General features: G+C 43.3%; 1 protein-coding gene and 1 long non-coding RNA gene across 2 annotated transcripts in view; both read right to left on the bottom strand.

Moving 5' to 3' along the window:
* The window catches only part of otogl (otogelin-like), a 115,744-nt gene that overhangs the window by 74,794 nt on the left and 13,451 nt on the right, over window positions 1-27,499 (bottom strand). The window contains 14 exon segments of the mRNA XM_034176576.1: window positions 12,439-12,648; window positions 12,737-12,861; window positions 12,941-13,118; window positions 13,237-13,363; window positions 13,446-13,594; window positions 13,665-13,711; window positions 13,830-13,938; window positions 14,024-14,149; window positions 16,117-16,223; window positions 16,316-16,422; window positions 17,312-17,436; window positions 20,736-20,941; window positions 21,145-21,266; window positions 26,288-26,442. Of these exon segments, the coding sequence (XP_034032467.1) occupies window positions 12,439-12,648; window positions 12,737-12,861; window positions 12,941-13,118; window positions 13,237-13,363; window positions 13,446-13,594; window positions 13,665-13,711; window positions 13,830-13,938; window positions 14,024-14,149; window positions 16,117-16,223; window positions 16,316-16,422; window positions 17,312-17,436; window positions 20,736-20,941; window positions 21,145-21,266; window positions 26,288-26,442 (1,893 nt within the window).
* On the bottom strand, window positions 17,591-19,794 carry LOC117515842. Its single transcript, XR_004562239.1, has 3 exons — window positions 19,656-19,794; window positions 19,059-19,064; window positions 17,591-17,651 (listed from the first exon to the last, which is right to left on the bottom strand). It is a non-coding gene; the product is annotated as an uncharacterized LOC117515842 (long non-coding RNA).

Here is a 27,499-nt window from a genome sequence, read left to right as displayed (position 1 = left end):
ATCTTTGTCCTTCCTGGGGTTTATCATCTCCCCCAACTCCGTCGCTCCTGACCCGGCCAAGGTTGCGGCGGTGAGAGACTGGCCCCAACCCACTAGCCGTAGGAAACTGCAACAGTTCCTCGGCTTTGCTAATTTCTACAGGAGGTTCATTAAGGGCTACAGTCAGGTAGCTAGCCCCCTGACAGCCCTGACCTCACCAAAAGTCCCCTTCACCTGGTCGGATCGTTGCGATGCCGCGTTCAAGGAGTTGAAACGGCGCTTCTCGTCTGCACCCGTTCTGGTGCAGCCCGATCCTAGTCGCCAGTTAGTGGTTGAAGTGGACGCCTCGGACTCAGGGATAGGAGCTGTGCTTTCCCAGAGCGGGAAGACCGATAAGGTCCTTCACCCGTGTGCCTATTTTTCCCGCAGGTTGACCCCGGCCGAACGGAATTATGACGTCGGCAATCGAGAACTCCTTGCGGTGAAAGAGGCTCTTGAAGAGTGGAGACATCTGTTGGAGGGAACGTCCGTGCCATTCACGGTTTTCACTGACCACCGGAACCTGGAGTATATCAGGACCGCCAAGCGGCTGAACCCCAGGCAAGCCCGCTGGTCACTGTTCTTCGGCCGTTTTGACTTCCGGATCACCTACCGTCCTGGGACCAAAAACCAGAGATCGGATGCCTTGTCCCGGGTACATGAAGATGAAGTCAAAACGGAGTTGTCGGATCCACCGGAACCCATCATCCCGGAGTCCACTATCGTGGCCACCCTCACCTGGGATGTAGAGAGAACCGTCCGGGAGGCCCTGGCACGAAGCCCGGACCCCGGAACTGGGCCGAAGAACAGACTCTACGTCCCACCAGAAGCTAGGGCTGCAGTCCTGGACTTCTGTCATGGCTCTAAGCTCTCCTGTCATCCAGGGGTGCGAAGAACCGTGGCAGTTGTCCGGCAGCTCTTCTGGTGGGCATCCCTAGAGGACGACGTCCGGGATTATATCCAGGCCTGCACCACCTGCGCCAGGGGCAAGGCTGACCATCGCAGGGCTTCTGGACTGCTCCAGCCACTGCCCGTGCCCCATCGCCCCTGGTCCCACATCGGCCTGGATTTTGTCACGGGCCTCCCGCCGTCCCAGGGCAACACCACCATTCTCACGATAGTGGACCGATTCTCCAAGGTGGCCCACTTCGTGGCCCTCCCGAAGCTCCCGACGGCCCAGGAGACAGCGGACCTCCTGGTTCACCACGTTGTCCGGCTGCATGGGATCCCAACAGACATCGTCTCCGATCGCGGTCCCCAGTTCTCCTCGCACGTCTGGAGGAGCTTCTGCCGGGAACTGGGGGCCACGGTGAGTCTCTCATCCGGGTATCATCCCCAGACCAACGGGCAAGCAGAACGGGCCAATCAGGAGATGGAGCAGGCCCTGCGTTGCGTGACAGCCGCGCACCCGGCGGCCTGGAGTACCCATCTGGCCTGGATCGAGTATGCCCATAACAGCCAGGTGTCGTCAGCCACCGGCCTCTCCCCTTTCGAGGTATGTCTGGGGTACCAACCTCCTTTGTTTCTGGTGGTTGAGGGAGAGGTCGGTGTGCCCTCGGTCCAGGCCCACCTACGGAAGTGCCATCGGGTGTGGCGTGCCGCCCGTTCTGCCTTGCTGAGGGCCCGGATGAGGACGAAGGCCCATGCAGACCGTCGGCGGACCCCGGCCCCTACATACCGGCCAGGGCAGGCAGTGTGGTTGTCTACCAAGGACATACCCCTTCAAGTGGACTCCCCTAAACTGCAGGACCGGTATATCGGTCCGTTCAAAATCATCAAGGTCATCAGTCCAGCCGGAAGCTGGAAGCTGAGGCTTCAGCTTCCGGCCTCACTGCGGATCCATCCCGTTTTCCACGTGTCCCGGATCAAGCCCCATCACACCTCACCCCTCTGTACTCCCGGTCCGGCACCACCTCCTGCCCGGATCATCGATGGCGAGCCGGCTTGGACTGTGCGCCGGCTCTTAGATGTCCGTAGGATGGGCCGGGGCTTCCAGTATTTGGTGGACTGGGAGGGGTACGGACCTGAAGAACGCTCCTGGGTGAAGAGGAGCTTCATCCTGGACCCGGCCCTCCTGGCCGATTTCTACCGCCGCCACCCGGACAAGCCTGGTCGGGCGCCAGGAGGCGCCCGTTGAGGGGGGGGTCCTGTTGTGTGGGCCGCCAGAAGAGGAGGTACTGCTGGCCCACCACCAGAGGGCGCCCTGTCTGGAGTGCGGGCTCCAGGCACCAGAGGGCGCAGCCGCCTCACAGGAGCAGCCAGGGTGACAGCTGTCACGCATCACCTGCAACAGCTGTTACCAATCATCTGATCGGCAGGAGTATATCAGCAGGACGACGTCTCCACCTCTTTGCCGAGATATCGTTTCTACCTAGAAGGTAACGTAACTCAGCTGACAGACTGTATCCTTTTGGATTTTGTGCGTTGTTCTACAGATAACTTTTCCAACGAGAGGTGGAGGTAGCTTTCCTACCGTTCGGATTCCTGGGTGCAAACGCGCCCTCATTTAATTGTTCTTTGTTCCTCGCCAGCAGTACCAGGTCCGACACGCGGAGGCAGTAGCCACCTGGGAGTTCGGGACTTGGCGGCTCCAGTATTCCCGGGGTCTGGTGGCGGAGGAAACCGTGTGGTTCCGGTTCTACTTTGGAGAGGCATCTCCTATCTTCGAGCCTGCCCACACGACACCTTTGTGAATTGACTTTTGTCCATTATTGTAATCTGTTGTATTGGTTGTGCACATTCACAACAGTAAAGTGTTGTTATTTGACCTATTCCATTGTCCGTTCATTTGCACCCCCTGTTGTGGGTCCGTGTACTTACACTTTCCCAACACCACCTACATGTGTAACAAGCTGCTCCTATATACTGAATGATGCATTGCATTACAGATCTGGAAAAGAAGAAGAAGAAAAAGAATCAATGAATGAATGCCTTTATAATCTAAGCACGCAAGGAAATTATGAGTACAACTCCATCTGGCGCAAATACAACATAAAAAAGGAAAATCACTGATATACGGTCCTCCAAATGCGCAAGTATAAAACTACAAATCAATAAATATTGCACATGATAAATGAAGGACAAGCAGCATGACTTAATATAGTTTTTAGTATTTAATATATAGATGGCTTTAGGCAAGAAAATGTCTAAATCTGGAAGTGTGTGTTTTTCGCTGGACTATAGTGCCTACCAGAGGGCAAAAGTATAAAAAAGAGCCAGGGTAGTAGTAGTAGTAGTAGTAGTAGTAGTAGTAGTAGTAGTAGTAGAAGAAGAAGAAGAAGTTGTTGTTCTTTATCTCATAGGAATATAGAATAAGAAATGAGGTATCATGGTTTCGAAGTGAAAGACTACCCTGTGGAATAAAAGACAGAATATTACTTTTATACTACTCAGAACAACACTTGATTGGACTGTGTGAAACAACAAGACCAGCAACAGCAAGTCAGCTAAGTCTATTATTAAAATCTTTTTGCATTACACTGGCCAAAAAAAAAAAAAAAATTCTTGCATGGACTTTGAAAACTGATTTAGGGTCATTTTGGGGTGCTGAATCCGAATCTGAGCTCAGATTTCCTCTATCATATCAGGTTTTTACAATCTGCATGTTCCGTATTGATGGATTATGCAAAGTTTGATGCCACTAATCATGCACAAAAGCAGCTTCAAAAGCATAGTTTTTAAACCAGGTTCACAAAATGTGAACCTGGCACCAAAGAGGTGTGTGAGACTTCAGCTTTTCTTTCAATGCTTGATACGAGAAATATGTTTTCATATCTCAAAATCTGTTGAGATTTGATTGGCAAAAACTCACACTGGATTCAGATTCAGCGCCCCAAATTACCCAAAATCCACTGAAAAACTCCATGTGAGAAAAACTGTTGATCAGTGTTATAAATAAATAAAGTTTTAAAATAATCACATTGTACATTTACCACAACTATGATTGTCTCCAGCAACTTATATATGTTTTTTTTTTTCTCTTCGTGACACATTTTTGGACAGCTGCGACTAAAGCCCTGGTCACACGGCACTAATGAAGGACACCGAAGCCAAAACGAAACAAGAAATTTGGACTGGCATTGACTTTCGGAGGCATCATTTAACCTTCGTCCAGTTTCATTCCTGTACCTGGTACTTCGTCAGAATTTTCAAATTGTTGAAAAATGTGAATGAATCCTGACGACAACCTCAATTCGTCCGAATTCCGTTTTGCTTTCTGTCTTGACGGTTCCTCATCGTTTGCGTAGTTCCCTTACCATCAGCATGCCGTGTGAATGTTGTTCAACTTTGTCCAACCTCCCAAGTCCGACGTCTTGTATAAATGTTGACATCTGAACGGATCAATAACAAACTCAGACAAGCTGAACGTAACATCCTTGTTAAGCAACGTTGTCATACAGAAACAATAGCGGTAAGAACATTTTACCAACTACTTTAACTACGCACGTTCCACCCATTTGTGGCTGGTCTGCGTGTGCACACACACTGTTGTGAAGACAAACAACATCTCTCACCTGTTGTCAAGACAACAAAATCCCGCACCTGCAGGTGCTGCGGACATGAGGACAAGCTGGCTGCGCTCAGTCTCATACCTGCTGTTGGTCATGTCATCGTGAATGTTTAGATTGATTTAATGCGTCAGGGTCGATGTTTGCTTTGTTTTTCTTTCGTTAGTTTTGGTTTTGTTTAGTTCCTTTATGCGCTCTTGATTCGCAGGTGATATGAAAAGTGCAGGATTATTCGTTCACCTTTTCTCGACGATTTGTGACTTTATGACTTTTTTCCCTTAGTTCAGCTATCGTCGTGACCGGGCCCTAATACGCCGGTGTGACTTATATGAGTTCGGTCATGGTACGGGGCGTCCTAAACAGGAAGTGCCAATTTTCAAATCCACAGTAAAACAGGAAATGTTCAAATGTCAAACACTTCCTCGATTGACAGATGAGATCCCATGGAATCTCACGGGAACTCAGTGGCAAGCTCACACTCAAACAGGAAGTGCCGAATTCTCACTTCCTGGCATGGGTGGAGCTAGAGCGGAGGCCTGGGTTTCACTGGACTTTTCTGAAATCTGATTGGACACAGATGATTTACATGTCACGGCACCACACGTCTGGTTGAAAGAGCAGCATTTTCAAATCAGTGAGTCACATTGACTGCTAGGTTCCTCCTGTCCAGTAGTTTGTGCTGTGTACCACAAAAAGTTCTAATCCACCTTAGAAGAAGAAAAATGTTTGTTCCAGATTTGAACTGAACATGTCATTTGAAGTATGGAATTCTAATCACACCAAACTTATATTGGTTAGTAAATGACCATATTTTATGACAGAAATGAGGTCCAGGTTGTTAAAAGCAGCATTTCTCCTTTAATCCAGGTGGCCTTATGTACACATTTTTAAACTAAGACAGCAGCTTATTCATGTTTGCTTATTAGTGCAGCAGATAACTGAAACAATCCTTCAAACTTGACAGACCTAAGGTTAACGAACAATGGCAATGGACAATCGACAACGAACATCAAGTGCAGATGCAGGAAGGTTTGTAAGAACAGCCGAGGTCTCAAGATTCACCAGACCCGGATGAAGTGTTTGGGGAGAGAGCGAGCGCCACAACGCACAGGTACTCAACCTGGTGAGACGCAGGAGGAGCCAGGCCCGGAAATACCCCACAGAGCCAGGAACCTCCAAGTGGCGCAACCAATTCCCCAGAACAGACCTCCGGAGAGGGTTCGAGTCAAATGGCCACAGGCCTGTAAGATGGCAGTCTGGCAGCAGTTCGATGAAGATGCCAACTCTGTGCTAGACGCAACAGCGAAGGGCGATGCGGATCGAAGGCTGCAAACGATGACGACAATCATTGTCTAGCTGTCTAGCTGTCTAGCTGTGGAAAGGTTCGGAGCAGTGGAGAAGAGGACAGAAAGAGCACCCTTCACCATGAACCAGAGAGCAGCAAAAACCCACCGGATCCGGCAGAAGCTCAAGTATCTCAAGTCGCAGTTCAAGGAGGTAAGTGAGGAGCAACGCCCCCCCTTGGCAGAGCTGCGAACCATCCTGAGAAAGAAGCTGCTGACTCTCCGCAGAGCTGATTGGCACCGACAGAGGTGGAAAGAAAGGACCAGGAAGTGAGCATCCTTCATAGCCAACCCCTTTGGCTTCACCAAGCAACTCTTGGGACAGAAGCATGGAGGGAGATTGGCCTGCTCCAAAGAAGAGAGCGATCTGCATATCCAGACCACCTACAGTGACCCTGCCAGGCAGCAGGAGCTGGGCCAGTGTAACACCCTGATACAACCACCTCTGCCCACCAAGGAGTTCGATAGCAGGGAACCCCTCCTGAAAGAGGTACAGGACGTTGTGAAGAAGGCATGATCCAGCTCGGCTCCCGGTCTGAGTGAAGTGCCAAGGTCTATAAGAACTGTCCCCTGTTACTGAAGCGGTTGTGGAAGATCTTGAAAGTCATTTGGAGAAGAGGGAAAGTGGCGCAGTAGTGGCGATTTGCTGAAGGAGTCTGGATCCCAAAGGAAGAAGATTCCAAGAACATCGACCAGTTCAGGATTATTTCCTTGCTGAGTGTCGAAGGGAAGATTTTCTTCAGCATACTAGCAAGGCGGCTAACCAACTTTCTGTCTAGCAACCGCTACATCGACACCTCAGTGCAGACGGGAGGCATATCCGGAGTACCGGGTTGCCTGGAGCATACAGGAGTGGTGACTCAGCTCATCAGAGAAGCCCGGGAGAACAAGGGAGACCTGGCAGTGCTTTGGCTTGACCTGGCTAACACCTATGGCTCTATCCCACATAAACTGGTCCATATAACCTTGGAGAGGCATCATGTGCCAGGCTAAGTGGCTGAACTTATCATGGACTACTACAATCAGTTCAACATGAGAGTGTCATCAGGGTCTATAACATCAGAGTGGCACAGAGTGGAGGTTGGGATCATCACAGGCTGCACCATCTATGTGATTCTTTTTGCTTTGGCAATGAACATGTTTGTGAAGTCCGCCGAAATTCAGTGTCGGGGCCCAAAGACCAAAACAGGAGTGCGCCAACCACCAATCAGGGCATTCATGGATGACTGGCAGCTGTCTGTCGACCTGGAGAAGCAGTTGAAGTTCCCCCAGCACATTGTCACAACCACCCTGAGGCCAGACATTCTCCTGGTCTCAGAGGAAACGAAGAACATCATCATCATCATGGGAGGACAGACTGGATGAGGCCCACGAGAGAAAGAGGACCAAGTACGAGGAGCTGGTCATAGACTGCCGCAAGCAGGGCTGGAAGGCGAAGTGTATGCCCATCGAGGTTGGCTGCAGAGGGTTTGCGGGCCAATCACTCTATAAAACCTTGAGTGCATTGGGCATTACCAGGATGGAGAGGAAAAGAGCCATCAACAACATCACGGAGGACGCAGAGAAAGCCTCCAGATGGCTCTGGATCAGGAGAGGTGATCCATGGGGAATAGCGAATGCCACCTGAACACAAGCTGGGTCTGATCAACCATGGCTGGGTCACCTGGGTGAGGGTGTCTGATGTTGAAAGACCCGAAACACCCGAGGACCCCAGATTACATCACTGATGATGTGTTCAGGAGCATCCTAGAGATGTATTCTACCAACAAAAGGTGATACAAGCATCAAATTCTGCACAAATACAGCTGGAGCAAAATTAATGGAGCAACTTTAACTTTGACCCCTGTACAAACTGAAACTGACCTTTGTCACCATTCTTGCTGCTTTTACCTCATAACTCCATAACATTCAAATCAAATCAAATCAATTTTATTTATATAGCGCCAAATCACAACAAACAGTTGCCCCAAGGCGCTTTATATTGTAAGGCAAGGCCATACAATAATTACGGAAAAACCACAACGGTCAAAATGACCCCCTGTGAGCAAGCACTTGGCAACAGTGGGAAGGAAAAACTCCCTTTTAACAGGAAGAAACCTCCAGCAGAACCAGGCTCAGGGAGGGGCAGTCTTCTGCTGGGACTGGTTGGGGCTGAGGGAGAGAACCAGGAAAAAAGACATGCTGTGGAGGGGAGCAGAGATCAATCACTAATGATTAAATGCAGAGTGGTGCATACAGAGCAAAAAGAGAAAGAAAAACTCAGTGCATCATGGGAACCCCCCAGCAGTCTAAGTCTATAGCAGCATAACTAAGGGATGGTTCAGGGTCACCTGATCCAGCCCTAACTATAAGCTTTAGCAAAAAGGAAAGTTTTAAGCCTAATCTTAAAAGTAGAGAGGGTGTCTGTCTCCCTGATCTGAATTGGGAGCTGGCTCCACAGGAGAGGAGCCTGAAAGCTGAAGGCTCTGCCTCCCATTCTACTCTTACAAACCCTAGGAACTACAAGTAAGCCTGCAGTCTGAGAGCGAAGCGCTCTATTGGGGTGATATGGTACTATGAGGTCCCTAAGATAAGATGGGACCTGATTATTCAAAACCTTAGAAGTAAGAAGAAGAATTTTAAATTCTATTCTAGAATTAACAGGAAGCCAATGAAGAGAGGCCAATATGGGTGAGATATGCTCTCTCCTAGTCCCTGTTAGCACTCTAGCTGCAGCATTTTGAATTAACTGAAGGCTTTTCAGGGAACTTTTAGGACAATCTGATAATAATGAATTACAATAGTCCAGCCTAGAGGAAATAAATGCATGAATTAGTTTTTCAGCATCACTCTGAGACAAGACCTTTCTAATTTTAGAGATATTGCGCAAATGCAAAAAAGCAGTCCTACATATTTGTTTAATATGCGCATTGAATGACATATCCTGATCAAAAATGACTCCAAGATTTCTCACAGTATTACTAGAGGTCAGGGTAATGCCATCCAGAGTAAGGATCTGGTTAGACACCATGTTTGTAAGATTTATGTGGCCAAGTACAATAACTTCAGTTTTATCTGAGTTTAAAAGCAGGAAATTAGAGGTCATCCATGTCTTTATGTCTGTAAGACAATCCTGCTGTTTAGCTAATTGGTGTGTGTCCTCTGGCTTCATGGATAGATAAAGCTGGGTATCATCTGCGTAACAATGAAAATTTAAGCAATGCCGTCTAATAATACTGCCTAAGGGAAACATGTATAAAGTGAATAAAATTGGTCCTAGCACAGAACCTTGTGGAACTCCATAATTAACCTTAGTCTGTGAAGAAGATTCCCCATTTACATGAACAAATTGTAATCTATTAGATAAATATGATTCAAACCACCGCAGCGCAGTGCCTTTAATACCTATGGCATGCTCTAATCTCTGTAATAAAGTCAGTCACAGATAGTCCAAACTATACCTTTTTTGGAATCTTTACGATGAGGCAAATAATATGGTGTAGTTTTCTATATGATTGAAGCATCTTTTAATTTTTTGACCCTTGTGTAACTCTTCAATTGAACCCTACCTGGCTGCCTATTGAAAATTCAAGTGGCCAGTCAGGTTTATTTTTTTTAAAGAGTTCATGTCTATGGATTATTTGTGCCAAATTTGATGTTTGTATCACCATTTGCAGGATTCCACTCTACATTTTCTCTTATCTGCTGCACTATATATAAAAAGTAAGATGCTGCTTCTCAGTGTTTCTCAATTGCCCTCAAAAGTATTGGAACACTTGGTATTTCATATATTTTAATTTGTTTATTCTATTTCAAATACATTTTTTTTCTAAAATTATCTTCCTTAACTCAAACTGAAAGCAAATCTCTACAACTTGATATAAATTAATTAAAAATCTAAAATACAGCTTCCTGATGAAGTGGTGTAGAGGAGGATTTTCTTAAAAAGAAGACCTGAAAGTGTCAGGGATTTGGCCAGGTCAGGGCGCTGACCCCTTGTTTCCCGTCCGCTTCAGCTTTGATTTATTAATATTTATTTTCATCAGGATTTATTCTGTCATGTTGTTATGATTCACTAGTTATTTTATTTTCCTCATATGGTTATTCTCAGTTTTGTGTTGATTGGTCACTTTGTTTTCTTTGTTTCTTTTTACTTTGGCCTTTCATTCTGTTCTAGTTGTTTTCAGTCATTGTTTATTAAGTTATCACTTGTTCCTCTTGGTCATAATATTTGTTTTACTGTTATGTCAGGATTTGTTTTGGTTATTGTTTGGTCACTGCTTTTTCTTATGGTTTGTCTTACTGCCTTGTTTTCTTAAGTCAGTTTGTGTTTAATGTTGTTTTAGTATTTTGCTCCATGTCTCCTGTTCAAGTCTGTGTTGCCAGTTCATGTTTAGTTTAGTTCTCATGTTCATGTTTGGTTCCTAAATATTATATTCAGTTGTAGCTTTGTTCTTATTTCTGTTTCACTCCACATCCTGCACCTGCTTTCATGTCCTCGTCTCACACCCCGTTATTTATGTTCACTTCACGCCCTGCACCTGCCATGTTTTTCTCTCACTTTAACTCTGCCTGCTTTGTGTTTCCTTTCACTCACGCTCTGTGCACCTGTTCACATATCTTTGTCTTTTCTTCACTCTACCTTGTGTTGTCCTCCCTCACTGTCTTGCACAATGTAGTATCTTCGTTCACTAGCCACGCCCCCTTATTGATTGTTCCTCACTGCACCTTGTTAACTCCTGTCTTATTGAATCTCCTCCCAGCCACCACACCCTTGCTCGTTTGTTGTACTTGTACACTCACCAGCTCTGTATCTAGTCCTGTTTTTGATTTGCCGTGTATCCAGATCCTGCTTTGTGTTTTTGACTGCGCCTTTTGCCTCATCCATGATGTCTGTGTCTGCTCATGCCTTTGAACCCTGCTTGCCCATGACTGCGTTTTTGCCTGACCCTGTTTGTGCTTCTGCCTCACCGACACCGATCACTTCTGTACCAAACCTGAGCCTGAATTAAAGACAATAATTTCTTCTACAGCTAAGCCTAGTCTGGGAGTTTGCATTATGGGTCCTAACGCTTTGGGTGCCTGGCACCCGCCGAGCCTGACAGAAAGTTCAGCTACAATTTGACAGAAAGTACATTTCAGATGAAAGCCAAAATTTGATGTTTTGGTGAAATAAACTTTTGTATTTCTTCATAATTGATGTAAATAAAGTCCAAGACATATTGTTCATGTTTCCATCCCCTGACTTGTCTAAAGAAAACTGGCAATAAAACTGAATATTATTTACAGGTTTTATCAAGTTTTAGAGATCTGCTTTCAGTTTGAGTTTGAGGAAGATAATTTTAGAAATAAAATTTCTAAAATTATCTTATTATCTTGTAAATTATTATTATTATTATCTTATAATTTTTTATTTTTTTTTTTGTATTTCTAGTATTTAAAATGGCATAAACAAATTAAAATGTGTGAAATTCCAAGTGTTCCAATACTTTTGTGGGGGCACAGTATCCTGACCTTATGATGAGTGCAAAATGAGTGTGGTATTATTACTGTTTTATTTAAGAATGAATCAGGGATGGTACGTTGAAAAGCTTTTTTTATCCCATGGGAACTCTCCATACTCACTCTAAGCGGCTCAAGAATATGGACAGCTGAAAGGGTTTGATTTTTGCATAGGGCAGACATTCCTCAAAGTACTTCGGAAATGATCGGAAATAACCGAAGGGGCAGACATTCCTCAAAGCAGTCGCCATGTTGAAAAGTACGTCGTAAATGACCGAAGTGTGTCATGATCGGAAATGACCGAAGTGTGTTGGAAATGACCGAAGTAATCTGTTCTATTTTGAACCATCTTCAACAAACTGAAAATATAGATATTTTATCCATCTCTTAATTTTGACGAGTTTGGGATTGCAGGTGGATTTAAAGGGACTATAATCTACGATTTTAATAATAATGAATTAGTGACAGAAGGCAACTGACATTATTTGCACAGTGTTACAAACATAAACTTCAATTTTTATTTTAATTAAAAAAACTTCTGGGAAGCTACACTCATCAAAAATTATCATTTCTAAATGCGAAACAATTACCGTACCCACAGTCCACACACTTCGGTCATTTCTGATCATTTCCGAAGTACCTTTCAACATGGCGACTGCTTTGAGGAATGTGTGCCCTGTGGCTAACCTAAAGGTTTCAGTCATGCTAATGCTATCCAAGAACCATTTTATTGAAAAAAGTCTGAAGGACCTAAAGGACATGGTTAGATGGCGAGGAGCTTTTCCAGGCATGTGAGAGGCAAATAAAGAAAAATGCTTAAAAAGGCGAGGGGTCTGCGCCCCCCCAGCAGCTGAAAGGTTTTTGCCATGCTAATACTCCCCTGAAGCATTTACTCAAAATAAAGTCTGAAGGACCTAAAGGACATGGTTAGATGCTGATGAGCTTCACTCATACATGTCCCGCGACATATGCATATTAGTCCAGAAAATACTGTAAGAAAATATGGACGTTTGAAAAAAAAACAGATTACGTTTTAAATTGAAGATCCAATTTCACAAATGAAGCATAGTGTAAATAAAATCACTCACCGCACTCTGACACTTGTGATCTGAAGTCAATGTTGACACCATGTTTGGAGCAGAGGTAAGCATAGTGAGCCAGCGCCGTGCACAAACAGCTACTCCCACAGCGACACGCCTGGTAGCGACACAGATGCTGGTAGACGTTTGGACTGATGTGGCCATGACACGAAGCAAACACACTTCCCAAAAGCACCTCACACTGTGCCGCATAGAAAACTAGAACACAGACAATAACCTTTACATTTTACCCATCATTAATTTAAGCACAAACTGCAGAAGTTAAAAAAGCTGAAACAGTAATTACCATTGTGTTGGTTCGTCTCACATGGGTCTATGATGGGCAGGTTAACTGGAGCTGCACAAGCGGATGACACCTTCCAAGCGTTGGCATGAAGCTGAGGAGTGCCCTCGATCATACCTGCTGGAGATCTTCAATGACACCAACATAAGCACACATACAGCAGCGGCATTTTCAGCATTGAGCTTTATGTGAGGAACATTTGCTCACAGGAAGTCATCACGCAGATTTCCATTGAAGGTTCCACAAAGGCCCAGCGTCAGTCCACGCCAATGGCTGTCCACTTGCAGATAGACCCGCCCCCCCAGACCATTGTAATGCAGCTTCAGACCAATCCTTGCCTTCAGCTGTGTAAACACAGAGGTCAGCTTACGCACCTCCACAGCATCTATTTTCACAAAAACAAAACCCACATAGATGAAAAATGAAACCAAACGAGAGCAGATGTAATCATGTCAATGATTCTTTTTGTCTGAATTATCGATGAACTTAATTGTGGTCCTCACCATCAGCATAGGGCAGGATGGGTGCTGAGGTGACCCCGATGATCACCTCCCCCTCTCTTGTCATCGTAACCTGGTGACTCACATCCTCATCCAACACAACAGTCACAGACTGAATACACACTTGGTGCTGCAGACGCACACAGGATGCTAGTTAGCTCTACAAAGAATACTACGGGGTGTTAGTACTTTCAAACAAATGGGCACGCCACCTCGGCACACGTCGTATACTGAAGGGTGATGGTGAATCTGTTGCTGCTGCTGCGGCTCTTTGCCAGGATGTACTGACACGATCCGGGCTGGAGAAACATTCTCCCATCAAATGTTGTCACGAACACATCCCCGACAACTGAACACTCCGCTGAGGGGAGAAGGAACAGGTGAGGTCATGAATGTGAATTATTAACTGAGCTGAAAGTCAAAAAACTTACCTGTGCAGTTGTTCTCAGTGCAGTTCCACACACCGCCCACGCACACACTAAAATAAGACAGAATAAAAATAAGATAAAATATATAAAAATAAAATATACAAAAATAAGACAACGGCAAATAATTCTGCACAGTGTACGTTCACTAATGCAGCTACACACACTCACCAAACACTACATCCCTGCTGGAGGACGTGTCCCTGTACATATGATGTTCCGTGGTACACACACGGACACTGAGAAGCAGTGATACATGTTCCATTGTGCAAAATAAAACCTGTGATAAGGAGCGTTTAAAAAAATTAAACAAATGAATTCAACAGAAGATGTAAGTACTTGGTTTTGTTTGTTTCTTTAAATACCATCAGGACAGTAGCAGCCATCCAGGCAATGCAGGTTGGTTCCAAGACACTCTTTGTCAAATGTACATGTGGGTGGACAGCAACTAATACAGTCTCTGTAGACAAAACTATCTTCACAGCCGTCATCTACATACAGACACAATTACTTGAACAATGATGGCAAATTACATACCAGGAGTATGAAACTAATGAAAGGCTTTCTAACAGCATCTTTGTTTTATATGATATAATGAGTCAGTTAATGTTGAAATACTGATAGTCCTGATCCAATACCTGTTTTTTGTAGATATCATAGTTGCACTGCGCATAGTACAAGTTCACTGAAGTCAAATCAGTGTACCGTAAATGGTTGACAACTAATCAACCCAGCAATGCATTAAGAAAAAAAAAAAACTTAAATCCAAGCTGTTCCTTAATGATTTTAATTAATAATAAATAATAATCTTAGGGTCATCCCATTTCTGTAGTCATAAAGCGAGAGCAATGTTAGGGTGCTCAGCAATAAGTTGAACTCGTTTCGGATAGGGGTTGGTCTCCGCCAGGGCTGCTCCTTGTCACCAATCCTGTTTGTGATATTCATAGAAAGGATATCGAAGTGTGGTTGCGGACAGGAGGATCTTCAGTTTGGTGGGGTCAGGGTCTCATCACTACTTTTTGAAAATTATGTGATCCTGTTAGCTTTATCAGCCTGTGACTTACAGCACTCACTGGGTGAGTTTGCATCCAAGTGTGGAGTGGGTGGGATGAGGATCAACGCTTCTAAATCTGAGGCCATGGTTCTCAGCAAGAAACCAATGGACTGTCTACTCCGGGTAGGGAATGAGGTCTTGCCCCAACCTGTTAGGAGGTTAGGTTGTTTCAAATTTTTACCCTGATGGAACACAATCAAACAGGATTTAAGCTGTACTCACTAGGACAACTTTGTTTAAAACTGTTTTAACCAACCCAGTCTCACAGCAAGTCGTGATTCAGCAGCACGAAATATACATTAATATATTGTTTCATGATATTGTAACGAAAAGCGCCTCATTTTCGTCACGGCAGCAAAAATTAATTCTAATTCATTCCATGATGGCTGCACAAAATAATTAAAAGTGAAGCAGGTACCCTGTTGTTGCCACTTCCCTATGTCTATGTGATCTATCCGCTGTCAGTCTTGTTGTGATGTTTCCCCAGTCTCTGGTTCATTGTGTCTTGTATTTCTGCTCATGTAGTGTCATTATGTGTTAGATTTTTTTGTGTTTTGCACTCCGTCTCCCTTGTTGAGTTCCATGTGTCCTATTTACGTGTGTTCTTGGATTTATTTATTGATTACTGTTTAGTTCATGTGGCAGTTTGGGTTTTGATGACCTTCTTGTTTATTTTGAGTCTTCTTGTCAGTTTCACCTTGGCAGCACTTACACTTTTCCCACAGTTGTTTTCACCATTTTATTACTTGATGTGTAGTTCAGTTGTATGTCTTTGGCTATGTTTAATTTTCCATTTACCTCCAGATGTCTTAGTCTTCTGCCCCCTTGTATTCCTTTAGTTTTCATGTGTTCCTGTCTGCACCGATTATTGGATCTGTTGTCCATTAGTCTGTTTATTTGAGCCTCATCTTCCTCACTGTTGGTTGCCGGTTGTATGACAATGTTTCCGGGTCAGATCACTTGTTTGGTCTTTTCTGCAGTCACTCATGTTAAGTGCTTTGTGTTTTTGTCCCCAACTATCTGATCACCTGTGGTTTATTTTTCCTCTCGTACATCCATTTTTGATCACCGTCTTGTATTTTGGTTTTGTCTGTTGGTATTTCCAATCCCTGCTCATTGTATGTTTGGATACTGGTTCAACTTGTGATTATTAAATCACCGTGGCTTTTTACAAAATTTCTTGTGTCCTCGCTGCCTGCATACTGGGTTTTCATTTTGACTTGGCTCATATCACAACAGCTACGTCTAACATCTGCACAGTGCAGAAAAACTACAAGACATGATACTGCACCTGTGAATTTGAAGTGATGAAAAAAAAATGAACTCATAAAAGTAATGTACAGAAACACAGCAGTTGATCATAAAATTTCCAGTTTAGTGTAGAGAACTGCAGAGGTAACTTACTACAAGAGGGGAAGCTGTCCCTCCATTCCCTCACTGGGTATCCAACATGTGAACAAGCTCGGGTGTACTCAACCAAAGCTCGACAAAAGGTTTCCTCATCATCTGATCTGAAAGATGCATACAAGGATTTTGAGAACATGTCTCTTTATTTTAGGCAGTATCAGATGGGGTTAAATGAATATAACTGCACTCTACTTACACACAGAGGTCAGAGACACAGCTGGCCACAAAGGGGTTTGGATCAATATTTTCATGACAGGACAGAAATGGAAAGAAGAGAAGTGCACTGCACTTTTCTATGGCATCCTGCACATATTAAGATTCCAAAAATACGCAGAATAAATGTAAAGACAGTCTAAGGTAGAGTAGAACAGACATTTGTATTGCAGGGGTGGTGGCCAAGTGGTTAGTGTCCTGCTCATTCTCCATGTAATGTGGAGTTCCGTAAGGAAGGGCATCTGGCATAAAACTTGGGCCATGTCAACATGCAAAATGCACCTTGGATTTGCTGTGGCAACCCCGAGTGAAAAACAAGGAAGAAGCTGAAAGGACTTACAGAACAGACATTTTGTATTGACAAAGCCTACAGTATTTAAAAAAGACATTCTTGCGTTCTTATGTTAGGTGCACAGATTAGTACGTTTAATGACTTGTACTAATGAACATTAACAGGGAAAACTGACACAAATCAAAGCTTGATGGGATGTTGACTGTCTAAATATTGTACAACTATCTGATACTATCTGCCACACTGCAGTCACCCATCTGAAACGGAAAAACATATATGTGAGAATGCATTTATATTATTGATCACAATACTGCTGTTCCCTCCCAATTAAATCAAAATCAAATTTATTCATTTATATAGCGCCAATTCAGGATGGGGTCGCCTCCAGGCACTTCACACAACAGAACTTGAAAAAATGAAGGAAAGGACTAAAAAGCACAATAAAAGAATAAAAACATAAAAATTTAAAAGAATAAAAAAAAAACCACACACAACATAAAATACTAACAATAAAACAGGGAAAAAAGATGGGTCTTCAATCTAGACTTAAAAATCTCCACAGCGTCAAACTGCCATATCTGCGCAGGGAGATCATTCTCATGCTTTTGTGAGAACTAATGCACAATGTTGATGTGGAACATGTCAACAATAATAATGAGAATAAGCGGTGTGTTTTCTGGGTCTTACGTCCATGTCTGATTCAGACTGGCAGGGCCCATTAAAGTCAAGGTCTACAGAAGGACAAAGTCTCTCATGAGGCAGATCCACTGCCCAGCTGTTAGCGAATAATGCAGGTTCATCTGTCTGAATGCCTGAAAGACACATCACACATGCACAGACTCAGACACTAGTAAAAAAAAAATGCTCCAGAAAATACCCCCACCCCCCTCGCCACCACCAAAAAAATAAAAATAAAACAGGAAACATTTTCATTTTGTTCACAATGTGGCAGCACACTATTTGAACATCATGTGATGTACAAATTCTAATGATCTCCCCTTGAAGATGCTGGATCAGAATTATTTTACTTCATTTCATTTATTAATTTATTTGAATGGGACAGTGCATATTAATGAACAGAAAACAAGTACTGTAAATATGCCAGATTTAGCTCAAGGCTATTTTCCATCCGCAGTCCCATGGGGTAAAATTACCACCAACACAAAACATACATGACCCATACAAAGAATAGAAAACGTATAATACAATACAGTACAACACAACATAACACATTACAAGACAAACACTACAATAAACAAATTAACATGACAACACAAACAAAATAATACAAAATCAACACTACTGCAAAATTGCCTAAATGTTAAAGTGCTGATCATAAAAAAAAAAAACAACACACTCCTCTGTATCCTCTTCTTCATCTAAAATTTCAACTAATGTTCACAGTTTTGCTGACCAAGGAGCCATTCTTTAAGTCTCCTCTTAAATAAAACATATGTGTTTTTTTCTCTAACTATAATTGGTAGAGCATTCCAACTGGAACAACCCTTGATAGAAAGCACATTTTGTGCAAATGTAGACTGTTGAAACTGTACCAAACAATCCCCCCCGCACTGTGGACTGAGTACTAGTCTCACTATTCCTTTTTTTAATAAATTCATTAAGAGGTGGTGGTGCAAGCCCATTCAGTACCTGATACACCAGACAATTATTTTTGAAATTTTTAAAATTTTCAAAAGTAAAAAATTTATATTTCTCAAACAGTGGACAAGTGTGATAAGACTGAGGCTTTCGATCAAGTATCTTAATTGCTTTTTTGTACAGCTGTTCGATTGGCTTTAGTGCAGTGACACTTGCGAAAGACCATGTAGTGACGCAGTATTCAATATGAGAAAATATCATACAGTGGAGGTAGGACTTTGCTGCCGCAGTTGTAATGAATGGTCTAATTTGTTTATAATTTTGTAAATTCAATTTTATTGTGTTGGAGACCTTTTTAATGTTTTTCTTGAAAGTGAGGTTGGAATCCAAAAAAAACCCCAAGATATTTGAATTGGGTTACCAACTCCAACTCTTCACCATCCAAAAAACAAATGATCTACTTTGCGTTGATATCTTTTTACATTTTTTTTGCTGAACAACATGCATACTGGGGCAGCACGGTGGCTTAGTGGTTAGCACTGTTGCCTCACAGCGAGAAGGTCATGGGTTCAATTCCCATGGCCTTTCTGTGTGGAGTTTGAATGTTCTCCCCGTGTTTGCGTGGGTTTCCTCCGGGTGCTTCGGTTTCCTCCCACGTCCAAAGACATGCAGGTTAGGTGGACTGGAATCTTTGAAATTGTCCTTAGGTGTGTGTGTGTGGGTGTTTCTGTGTTTGTTTGTCTGTTTGTGGCCCTGCGACGGACTGGCGTCCTGTCCTGGGTGTACCCCGTCTCACGCCCTATGACTGCTGGGATAGGCTCCAGCCCCCCGCGACCCTTAACTGGACTAAGCAGTAGAAGATGAATGAACATGCATACTGTCTTTTTTGGATTTAGCATAAGACAATTCTGTTTAAGTCAGTCATGCACCTTGTTCAAGCCATTACTGAGATCAGCAGCAATTGTCCTAGCATCCATGCCCTGGATGAACAGCACAGCATCATCTGCATACATCAATGTATTAAGCTCAGGGCATATATCTGGCAGGTCATTGATGTATAAGGAGAACAACAAAGGCCCATGCACAGAACCCTGCGGTACTCCTACATCACTGCTGAGGCACTGGGATCGTACTCCGTTTATTGCAACACACTGTGAACAATTTGACAAGTATGAATGGAACCATTCTAACGAATCTGCAGAAAAGTTAAAATGTTTACGTTTATTAAGAAGAATGTGTTGATTAACTGTGTCGAACGCTTTCTTGAGATCTAAAAACACAGTGCTGACACAGGGTTTAAGTAATGACTGAACTTTTTCAATGAAAAAACAGCTCGCAGTCTTGGTGGAGTGACTTGGACGGAAACCAAATTGCATTCTATGTAGTGGAGTGGGTCCGTTATCTAAATGCTTCATTAATGTGCATGTACCACGCACATCTTCATGTGATGTGGTACCATTGTATGGTCTTTTATTAAAAACCACCAAACGGTTCAAGAGGAGCTGCGGTCACAAGGTCAAAATCATGTCATCCATAAATTAAATACAAAATTGTAATGATCTCCCCTTGAAGATGTTATGCAGGAATGATCTTCCTTTATGCACATCTTCATATGATTTGCTACCATTTTGTGAAGTTTAACTGAAATCCACAAACCGGCGTTGCCGACCGAATGGTCCCCCTAAAAATCAGTCTCCCCTTGCCTTCACTGCACATGCGTCACTTCGGACCGTCAGCAGCAATTCACAGATTATTGCCTCGTTTCTGCTTAAAACTGCCTTGTTTCTGCTTAAAACTGACTTTAGAGTGATTTAATAGGCTTTAATTTGTCGTCAGATGGTTAATGATCACAATATTCCCTTTGATCGCTTTGGGTGTAGAGTCAGGCTCCAAGAGTCAGACTCAGGAGTGCTTTTATTATGAAATAATGCTGAATTTATGTGGAAATGATTGTTGTACAAAAGCTTCAGATATCTGTTGCTGACACAGATGATGACTGGAGTGCTTGTTTTAAGCAGAGACGAGGTGTAATCAGTGAATTGTTGCTGATGCTCCAAAATGATGGATGCGCAGTGAAGGTGGCAGGGGGGTGGTTAGGGGGTACCGTTCGGTTGGCGACACCGGCTTATGAGGCACTGTTCTTACAAATCTCAAGAGCAGAGAGAGAGACATCATCATTCCTATAACAAATTCTTGATTGCAGGGGAATAATTATGATTTTGAAAAAGTAGCTTTAAAAAAAATTACTCATAGCAGCTACACAACCATGTTTCTTCCACTTGTTTACTGTCAGTCTGAGCTTATCTCCACTTCACCAGACAGCTCTCTGCACCAAGAACTATATGACTGCAGTTCAGGTTACTGATTATTTGAGAAAGGGCCCCACCCTGGTGTCACTGGGTCCCACAGTAACTATAATTAGGTTGAATCGGTGTTGAGTTGATAATAATAATAATTGTTGTAAGTGGGCACAGAGTGATGGGACAAAAGAAGCTAGACAGATCAGGCTTACCACGAGCAGTGGTGAGATCATCGCCAGCAATGTGGTTGAAGTTACCACACAGGCCACACGGCACACCCTGGTGCTCCTCGCTCATTTTCAGGTAGACACCGGAGTCTCCATCCCATGCCAAAGAGAAGCCGAACACACTCTTCACCAGAAGGTAATCAGCCAGCCGTTCAATAAACACACCGCCTGCATTTTGTGGCAGACTTAACCTGACGGTGAGAGAGAAAGAGAGCTCTTTGTTTCCACACATTACTCATAGTGCTCCACTGTGACTGAGCATTTTGTCGGGTGACTGGTTGGTGAGTAACTGATTTTGTTTTTTCTATTCTGTGGTTACAGTTTTGTATCAAGGTGCTTTCCTGAAAGTATCTTGAAAGCAAATCTCTCCAATCTTTGCAGAGCAAACACACACCTGCGACCTCCCTGGTGAACCTGATATCCAGATATATGGATCTCCTCCTCGTTAGGAAAGAACAGGCTGAGGGCTCGTGGGCACGCATACACACTTCCATCGCACACTCTGCTGTTGTGGACCTGAGAACACAACAACGGGACGGCCGACGAGAATCAAAAAGTGTCAAACAGAGAAAAGAACAGATAGTTGTTCGTACACATTAACCACAGTGTTCAACCGAACCCACAAATCAAACTACAGAACACTATCATCTGCCTGAAAGTGAAAAAGGTTAATGAAGAGATGAGGAAGTGCCTTGTGACCAGAGGGCCATAGGTTCAATCCCCTGATATGACAGGCAACTATGACTACACTAACCTTGTGCAAGGTTGCCCAGCTGCTCTGAGTATGCAGCACCCTGACAGGCAGGATTGGCACCAGCCACCATAACATGCCTCACAAAGCTTGACATGGGAGAAGATCCCTCCCCCCCCCCCCCCCCCCCCACCCCACCGCACCACCACACACACAAACACACACACACAGACACACACACACACACACACACACACACACACACTCTGGGAGAGACTCTGCTGCCGCCTTCAATCAGAGGGTAGTACATGTTACATGAGGATGGGGGAAACCAGCATGCGATTTCAAACCTTTTCAAAAAAAGAACCTAGAGATCACCAACAATGTTGTCTTAAGGCTTCTCTCACACACTGCTGGTATTGTCCAGCTTTTTTTGTTGTTGTTGTTGTTTGCTTGTTTCTTTACAGAAGAACCACATATACATTCCGATTATAGAAAGCTCCTTCCAGCAAAGAAGAGAGTCCATGAGCAGTGCAGCAGGTTACTGTACCCTCTCATGGCTGCAATGACCAGCTGCTGTGCATTGGATGGTGTCATGCATTAACAGCAGAGGGGGATATATACATATTTGTATAATGCATGTGGAAAGTATTCACAGTGCTTTACTTTTTCCACATTTTGTTATGTTACAGCCTAATTCCAAAATGGAATGAATTCATTTTTTCCTTCAAAAGTCTACTCACAACACCCCATAATGACAACATGAAAAAAGCTTCTTTTTTTTTATTTTATGTTTTGCAAATTTATTAAAAATAAAAAAAAAACTAAGAAATCACAAGTACATAAGCATTCACCCCCTTTGCTCAATACTTTGTTGGTACACCTTTGGCAGCAATTACACCATCAAGTCTTCTTGAAGCTTGGTGTACCTATATTTGACAAGTTTTGGACATTACTCTTTGCCCCACCTCTCAAGCTCCATCAGGTTGAATGAGGAGCGTTGGTGCACAGCCATTTTCAGATCTCTCCAGAGATGTTCAATCAGATTTAGGTCTGGCCTGTGGCTGGGCCACATAAGGACATCCACAGAGTTGTCCTGAAGCCACTCCTTTGGTATCTTGGCTGTGTGCTTAGGGTCATTGTCCTGCTGAAAGATGAACCATCACCCCAGTCTGATGTCAAGAACGCTCTGGAGCAGCCACATTTCATCTTTCCCTCAATCTTGACTAGTCTCCCAGTTCCCAAACATGATACCTGGCATTCCCACCAAAGAGTTCAATCTTTGTCTTATCAGACTAGAGAATTTTGTTTCTGATAGTCTGAAAGTCATTTAGGTGCCCTTTGGCAAACTCCAGATGGGCTGCCATGTGCCTTTTACTTAGGAGTGGCTTCCGTCTGGCCACTGAGTCTGATTGGCAGATTGTTGCAGAGATGGTTGTCCTTCTGGAAGGTTCTCCTCTTTCCACAGAGAAATGCTAGAGCTCTGACAGAGTGACCATCGGGTTCTTGTTCACCTCCCTGGCTGAGGCCCTTCTCCACCAATCACTCAGTTAAGCAGGCAGCCAGCTCTAGGACGAGTCCTGGTGGGTGGATCTGAAATTCTTCCATTTATGGATGATGGAGGTTACTGTGTTCACTGGGACCTTCAAAGCAGCGGAAATGTTACTGTACCCTTCCCCAGATTTGTACCTTGAGACAATCCTGTCTCAGAGGTCTACAGACAATTCCTTTGACTTCATTCTTGGTTTGTGCTCTGACATGCACTGTCAACTGTGGGACCTTATATGTAGACAGATGTGTGTCTTTCCAAATAATGAATTTACCCCAAGTGGACTCCAATTATGCTGTAGAAACAGCTCAAGGATGATCAGTGGAAACAGGATGCACCTGAACTCAATTTTGAGCTTCATGGCAAAAGCTGTGAATACTTATGTACAGGTGATTTCTTCTAAAAAAAACAAAAAGTAATGTTTTTCACATTGTCATTATGGGGTATTATGTGTAGAATTTTGAGGGAAAAATGAATTTCATCCATTTTGGAATAAGGCTGTAATATAACAAAATGTGGAAAAAGTGAAGCGTTGTGAATACTTTCTGGATGCATGATATATCTATATATATGTATACATACACTCTTTTTCAGCTTTCCAAAGTAAGTCGAAGAACCAAGTCTAAAATTACTCCTGAGGCCCATTGGTGCCAGTGGGTATACCTGAATTCCACAGTGTGAAGTGAATGCGAGTCTGACTCCCTCTAGATGGGACACCAATCCATCACAGGTTACCTTCCCAGCCATAGCTGGTACTCATTTACAGCTGGCTGAACTGCAGATGAAGTGTTTTGCCCAAGGACACAAGCAGGTAGTGTGACCAGAGTCAAACTCAGTTCTACATAGTGGTTGTCCAACTCCTTTTCCTCAGAGGTACCTGCTCCAGAGAGTGCACCTATTTTTCTTTCATTCAGGGGAGCACGTTTGTGCAGGTCCTGGGCATCACTGTAATCACCACACCATAGAACCATCCGAAGTCCTAAATAGCAAACAACTACAAGGACAACCATTCAATTTTTACCTCTCAAAAGTAACCATCTACCTGTTGCAGCCAGGTAAAATGTGGGCATCATTCTGGACATGTGGTAAGTTTCTCTGTGCATGATCCAGCACGCAGGTGGCTTAATGTTAAGGAACCCAGCGGCTGGAGAAGCCCAAAGGGATGCCCACATTTTCACGTCTGTGACATCAAGTAAAATGTATAACGTGTTCTCTGAGTTGTTCTGAGACGGTATATAACATGTGTTGTATACTCTGTAATCGTCCTCATCGTGAAATCTGGCATAGATTGTATCGCAGAAGTTGCCACTATACTCAAAGTCAGTTACAACATGCATACTGCAATAATCACATGAGCTTCTGTATGAATATGAGAGCTCTCACGTCTCACTTATTTGGAGTGAGACTCACGCCTATATTTGACTATGGGGACATAATATACACATTAGCTCCTAAGTCTTCTTTGCATAAGCTTGATGTTATGTACCACTCTGCCTTACATTTTATAACAAATGCTTCTTTTCATACACACCATTTTAATCTGTATTCTACTGTTAAATGGTCATCTTTACAAAACCAAAGGGAGTTCCATTGATATGTGTCTATTTATAAATGTCTATTAGGTCTATCTCCACCTTATCTTACAGTAATTTACATACTGCAAGTTTCTGTAACTCCATATAGTAAATGCTCAGCCCAACTCCTCTTGCTTAATGGACCTAAAATCAAATCAAAATATGGAGAACTGTCCTTTACTTATGCTGCAGCAAAAGACTGGAACAAGATTCAAAAGGCATTCAAACTGAGCACCTTTTGTCGATAGGAAATTTTAAGCGTATTTTAAAGAATCTGCTGACTGAACCCTGCTCATGCTTTGGCTAAAATGAAGTAATTAGTGGGTTTTTTTTTAATGACTGAGAATGTTATTGTATCTTACTAATTCTAGTCTGTTGTATATACTGTAAAATGTGTTGTTTGATCCACATTTGTGATTTACTTCTGTGTTTTCCCTATCCACCAGGTCGTTATTGTAAATAAGAATTTTTTTCTTAATAACTTAAATAAAGGTTAAATCAAATCAAATCATGCGGTCCTGTCAGGTCTCATATGTTTGGCATGAGACTCAACATGTTGTCCCGTTCTCATGCTAATGCATGACATTCTGAAACATTTCGGAAAATAACGCCTTCAGCGTATCTCAACTTGAGAGCTCTGGAATATGAAATAAGACATTTCTTTTGATTTTCCACAAAACATTAGATTTGGATCATCAAACTGCTCTGTGGGGCATCCTGATAACTAACTCTTACTCTATTCAATGCCTGCTTGGACTGGGTGTTGGATAAAGTTGTGTAGCCCAGCAAATTGGGCGCCATTGTTGGTGAGGGAAGTTTTACCAACTTTTATTTTGCAGACAATGCTGTGATCTTTGTGGAGTCCATAACTACATGTGGAGTGCCGTAACTACAGCACAAGGTGAAGGAGGAGTTGAAGTGTCTGAGCTTATAATTATCTTGGATCAAGATTAAGATGATCCAGGTTTCTTCCTGTGTCTCTATTTGTGGTGAAAGTGGTGAACCTGTTGCTACACTAACTCTTACTTAGCTTATGGAGTCATAAGGTCACTCAACAAAGGTGTTTCGTGATGCTGATACCTTCGTGGGAGAACAAAGGTAAAAGCAGTTCTTGTCCTGGTGCTTCTTTTCTTCATGTGTGGTTGTGAAACCTGGATACTAACCAGTGGCTAAGAATAGTTTCAGTACTGGGTCTGTCCAGAGGATGTTTGGTTATACCTGACATGAATTTGCATCAAACTAATGCCTATTTAGGGAGCTTCAGACAAGACATTCTGTCTGTATTGTAATGAAACTTCAGCTACAAGACTATAGTGTGTATGTGTAACACACGTCCACGTGCATGATACAGTGTAGACGTATTAAAGTGCTGAGGACCACAGCAAGTGGAAAAGGTATCATGTGGCAACAGCAGATAGATGGTTACTTTCAGGGGGTGTGCATGGACTACTGCAGTTGTCTGCCTGGGTGGTCTCCAACCGGGACCCCTGGTGGTTCTGTTGAATGATGGATGCTATGACAGACACACTCCCAGAACTGACCTGCACGCCAACACAATGACAACATAATAGCCATGGCAGTACCCTAGGTAGTCAAATGTACCTTTCCATTCAGTCACTTAAGAAATACCTAATGTAACAGCAGCTTACAATACTGTATTGCTAAAATACGTGTGGTTAGCCAGTTGAACAACTTAAACCTTTTTGGATCGTTATGCTCTTACCCACACTGTGTACTGTGGTGTAGCTGAGTGACAGTCTTGGGCCAGAATGTAAGAGCAGGTTCCAGGGAAGTAAAAGTAGATCCCATCAAATGTTTCGTAGTGGTGCTGACCCCATGACTTGCAGATTCCGTCTCTATCCTGGCCCTGGTTTGGTACTGCAGACCAAACAGACAAAGACACTTTTCAGTAAAAACAAGTCATCACACTTCAAAGTATCTTCTTTGTAAAATATGATGTCTTGCTTGACATCTTCATATTGTTCACCATGTTTAATTTAACTAATTAACTGTCATGTGGGGCTTTGTTTATGCCGGGGATTTAGGGGATATCTTTTCTCAAAACTCAATTTGCAACCGTAAAATCCTGCATGAACGTCCCCAAATCATCAGACAGAACCAGGTTATTCCCATTCTAATCTAATTCCATCATTTGCACGGTCGTAATTCGGTCGGCGAATCGTTGTGAAAGGGTGTGGTCAGCTCGTCAAAGCTTACCGTAGCAACAGCGTCTTCATGCCAAACTAGAAATTCTGTGAGCAGACCCACCGATTTCTCCATTTTGTCAGCTGCATTGAGTTAAATCCACAGTAAATCCATCACTCAACCCAGTTAAATCCATGCATTTCTGCATTGTTGTCGCTGCACTACTTTCTGTCGCTCTCAACTGAGAGTGCCATTGTTGACAACTGTGCAGCAATGCAGTCAGGGCGCGGAGTTATACATCAAATGTGAAACGGTCGAATATTTTGCCACCGTCTACTTGATATTTTATGGTCTGAAATCTCACACGATTAACCATCAGATTTGTGGAAAAAAATGTAATTGGATTAGAATTTGTATTGCTCTGTGTTCAGGTTTGGGTTTTGTATTGTTTGTGTTCTGATTACTGCACTCTCTTGTCTTGTGTCTGGAGTTTGGGTCGTGGTGTATGTTTTCCCTTCTGTTGCCACACCTCTTTCCTGATTCTTCTTTCACATCTGTTCTTAATTTTCCCCTCATTACCTGCTCCTTTTAAGCTCCCTGTCTTCTTCTTTATTTTTGCCAGTTCGTCGTACCTTGGTGTTGTCGCTGCCTGCCTTTCCGTAGTCCTTGCTTGTTTGTTTTTGTCATGACTTGTTTTGCCTGTTTTTTTACCTCAAATTTCGCCTCATGATTTGGATACTGCTGCTGATTCTTGTCTGCCTTTTTGTGTACCAACCTCTGCCTGCTTACC

The sequence above is a fragment of the Thalassophryne amazonica genome, chromosome 8 (genome assembly GCF_902500255.1).
Source record: "Thalassophryne amazonica chromosome 8, fThaAma1.1, whole genome shotgun sequence".
Classification (NCBI taxonomy): domain Eukaryota; kingdom Metazoa; phylum Chordata; class Actinopteri; order Batrachoidiformes; family Batrachoididae; genus Thalassophryne; species Thalassophryne amazonica.
Note: the sequence above shows the minus strand (reverse complement) of the source record. Positions and strands in the feature narration are given on the sequence as shown.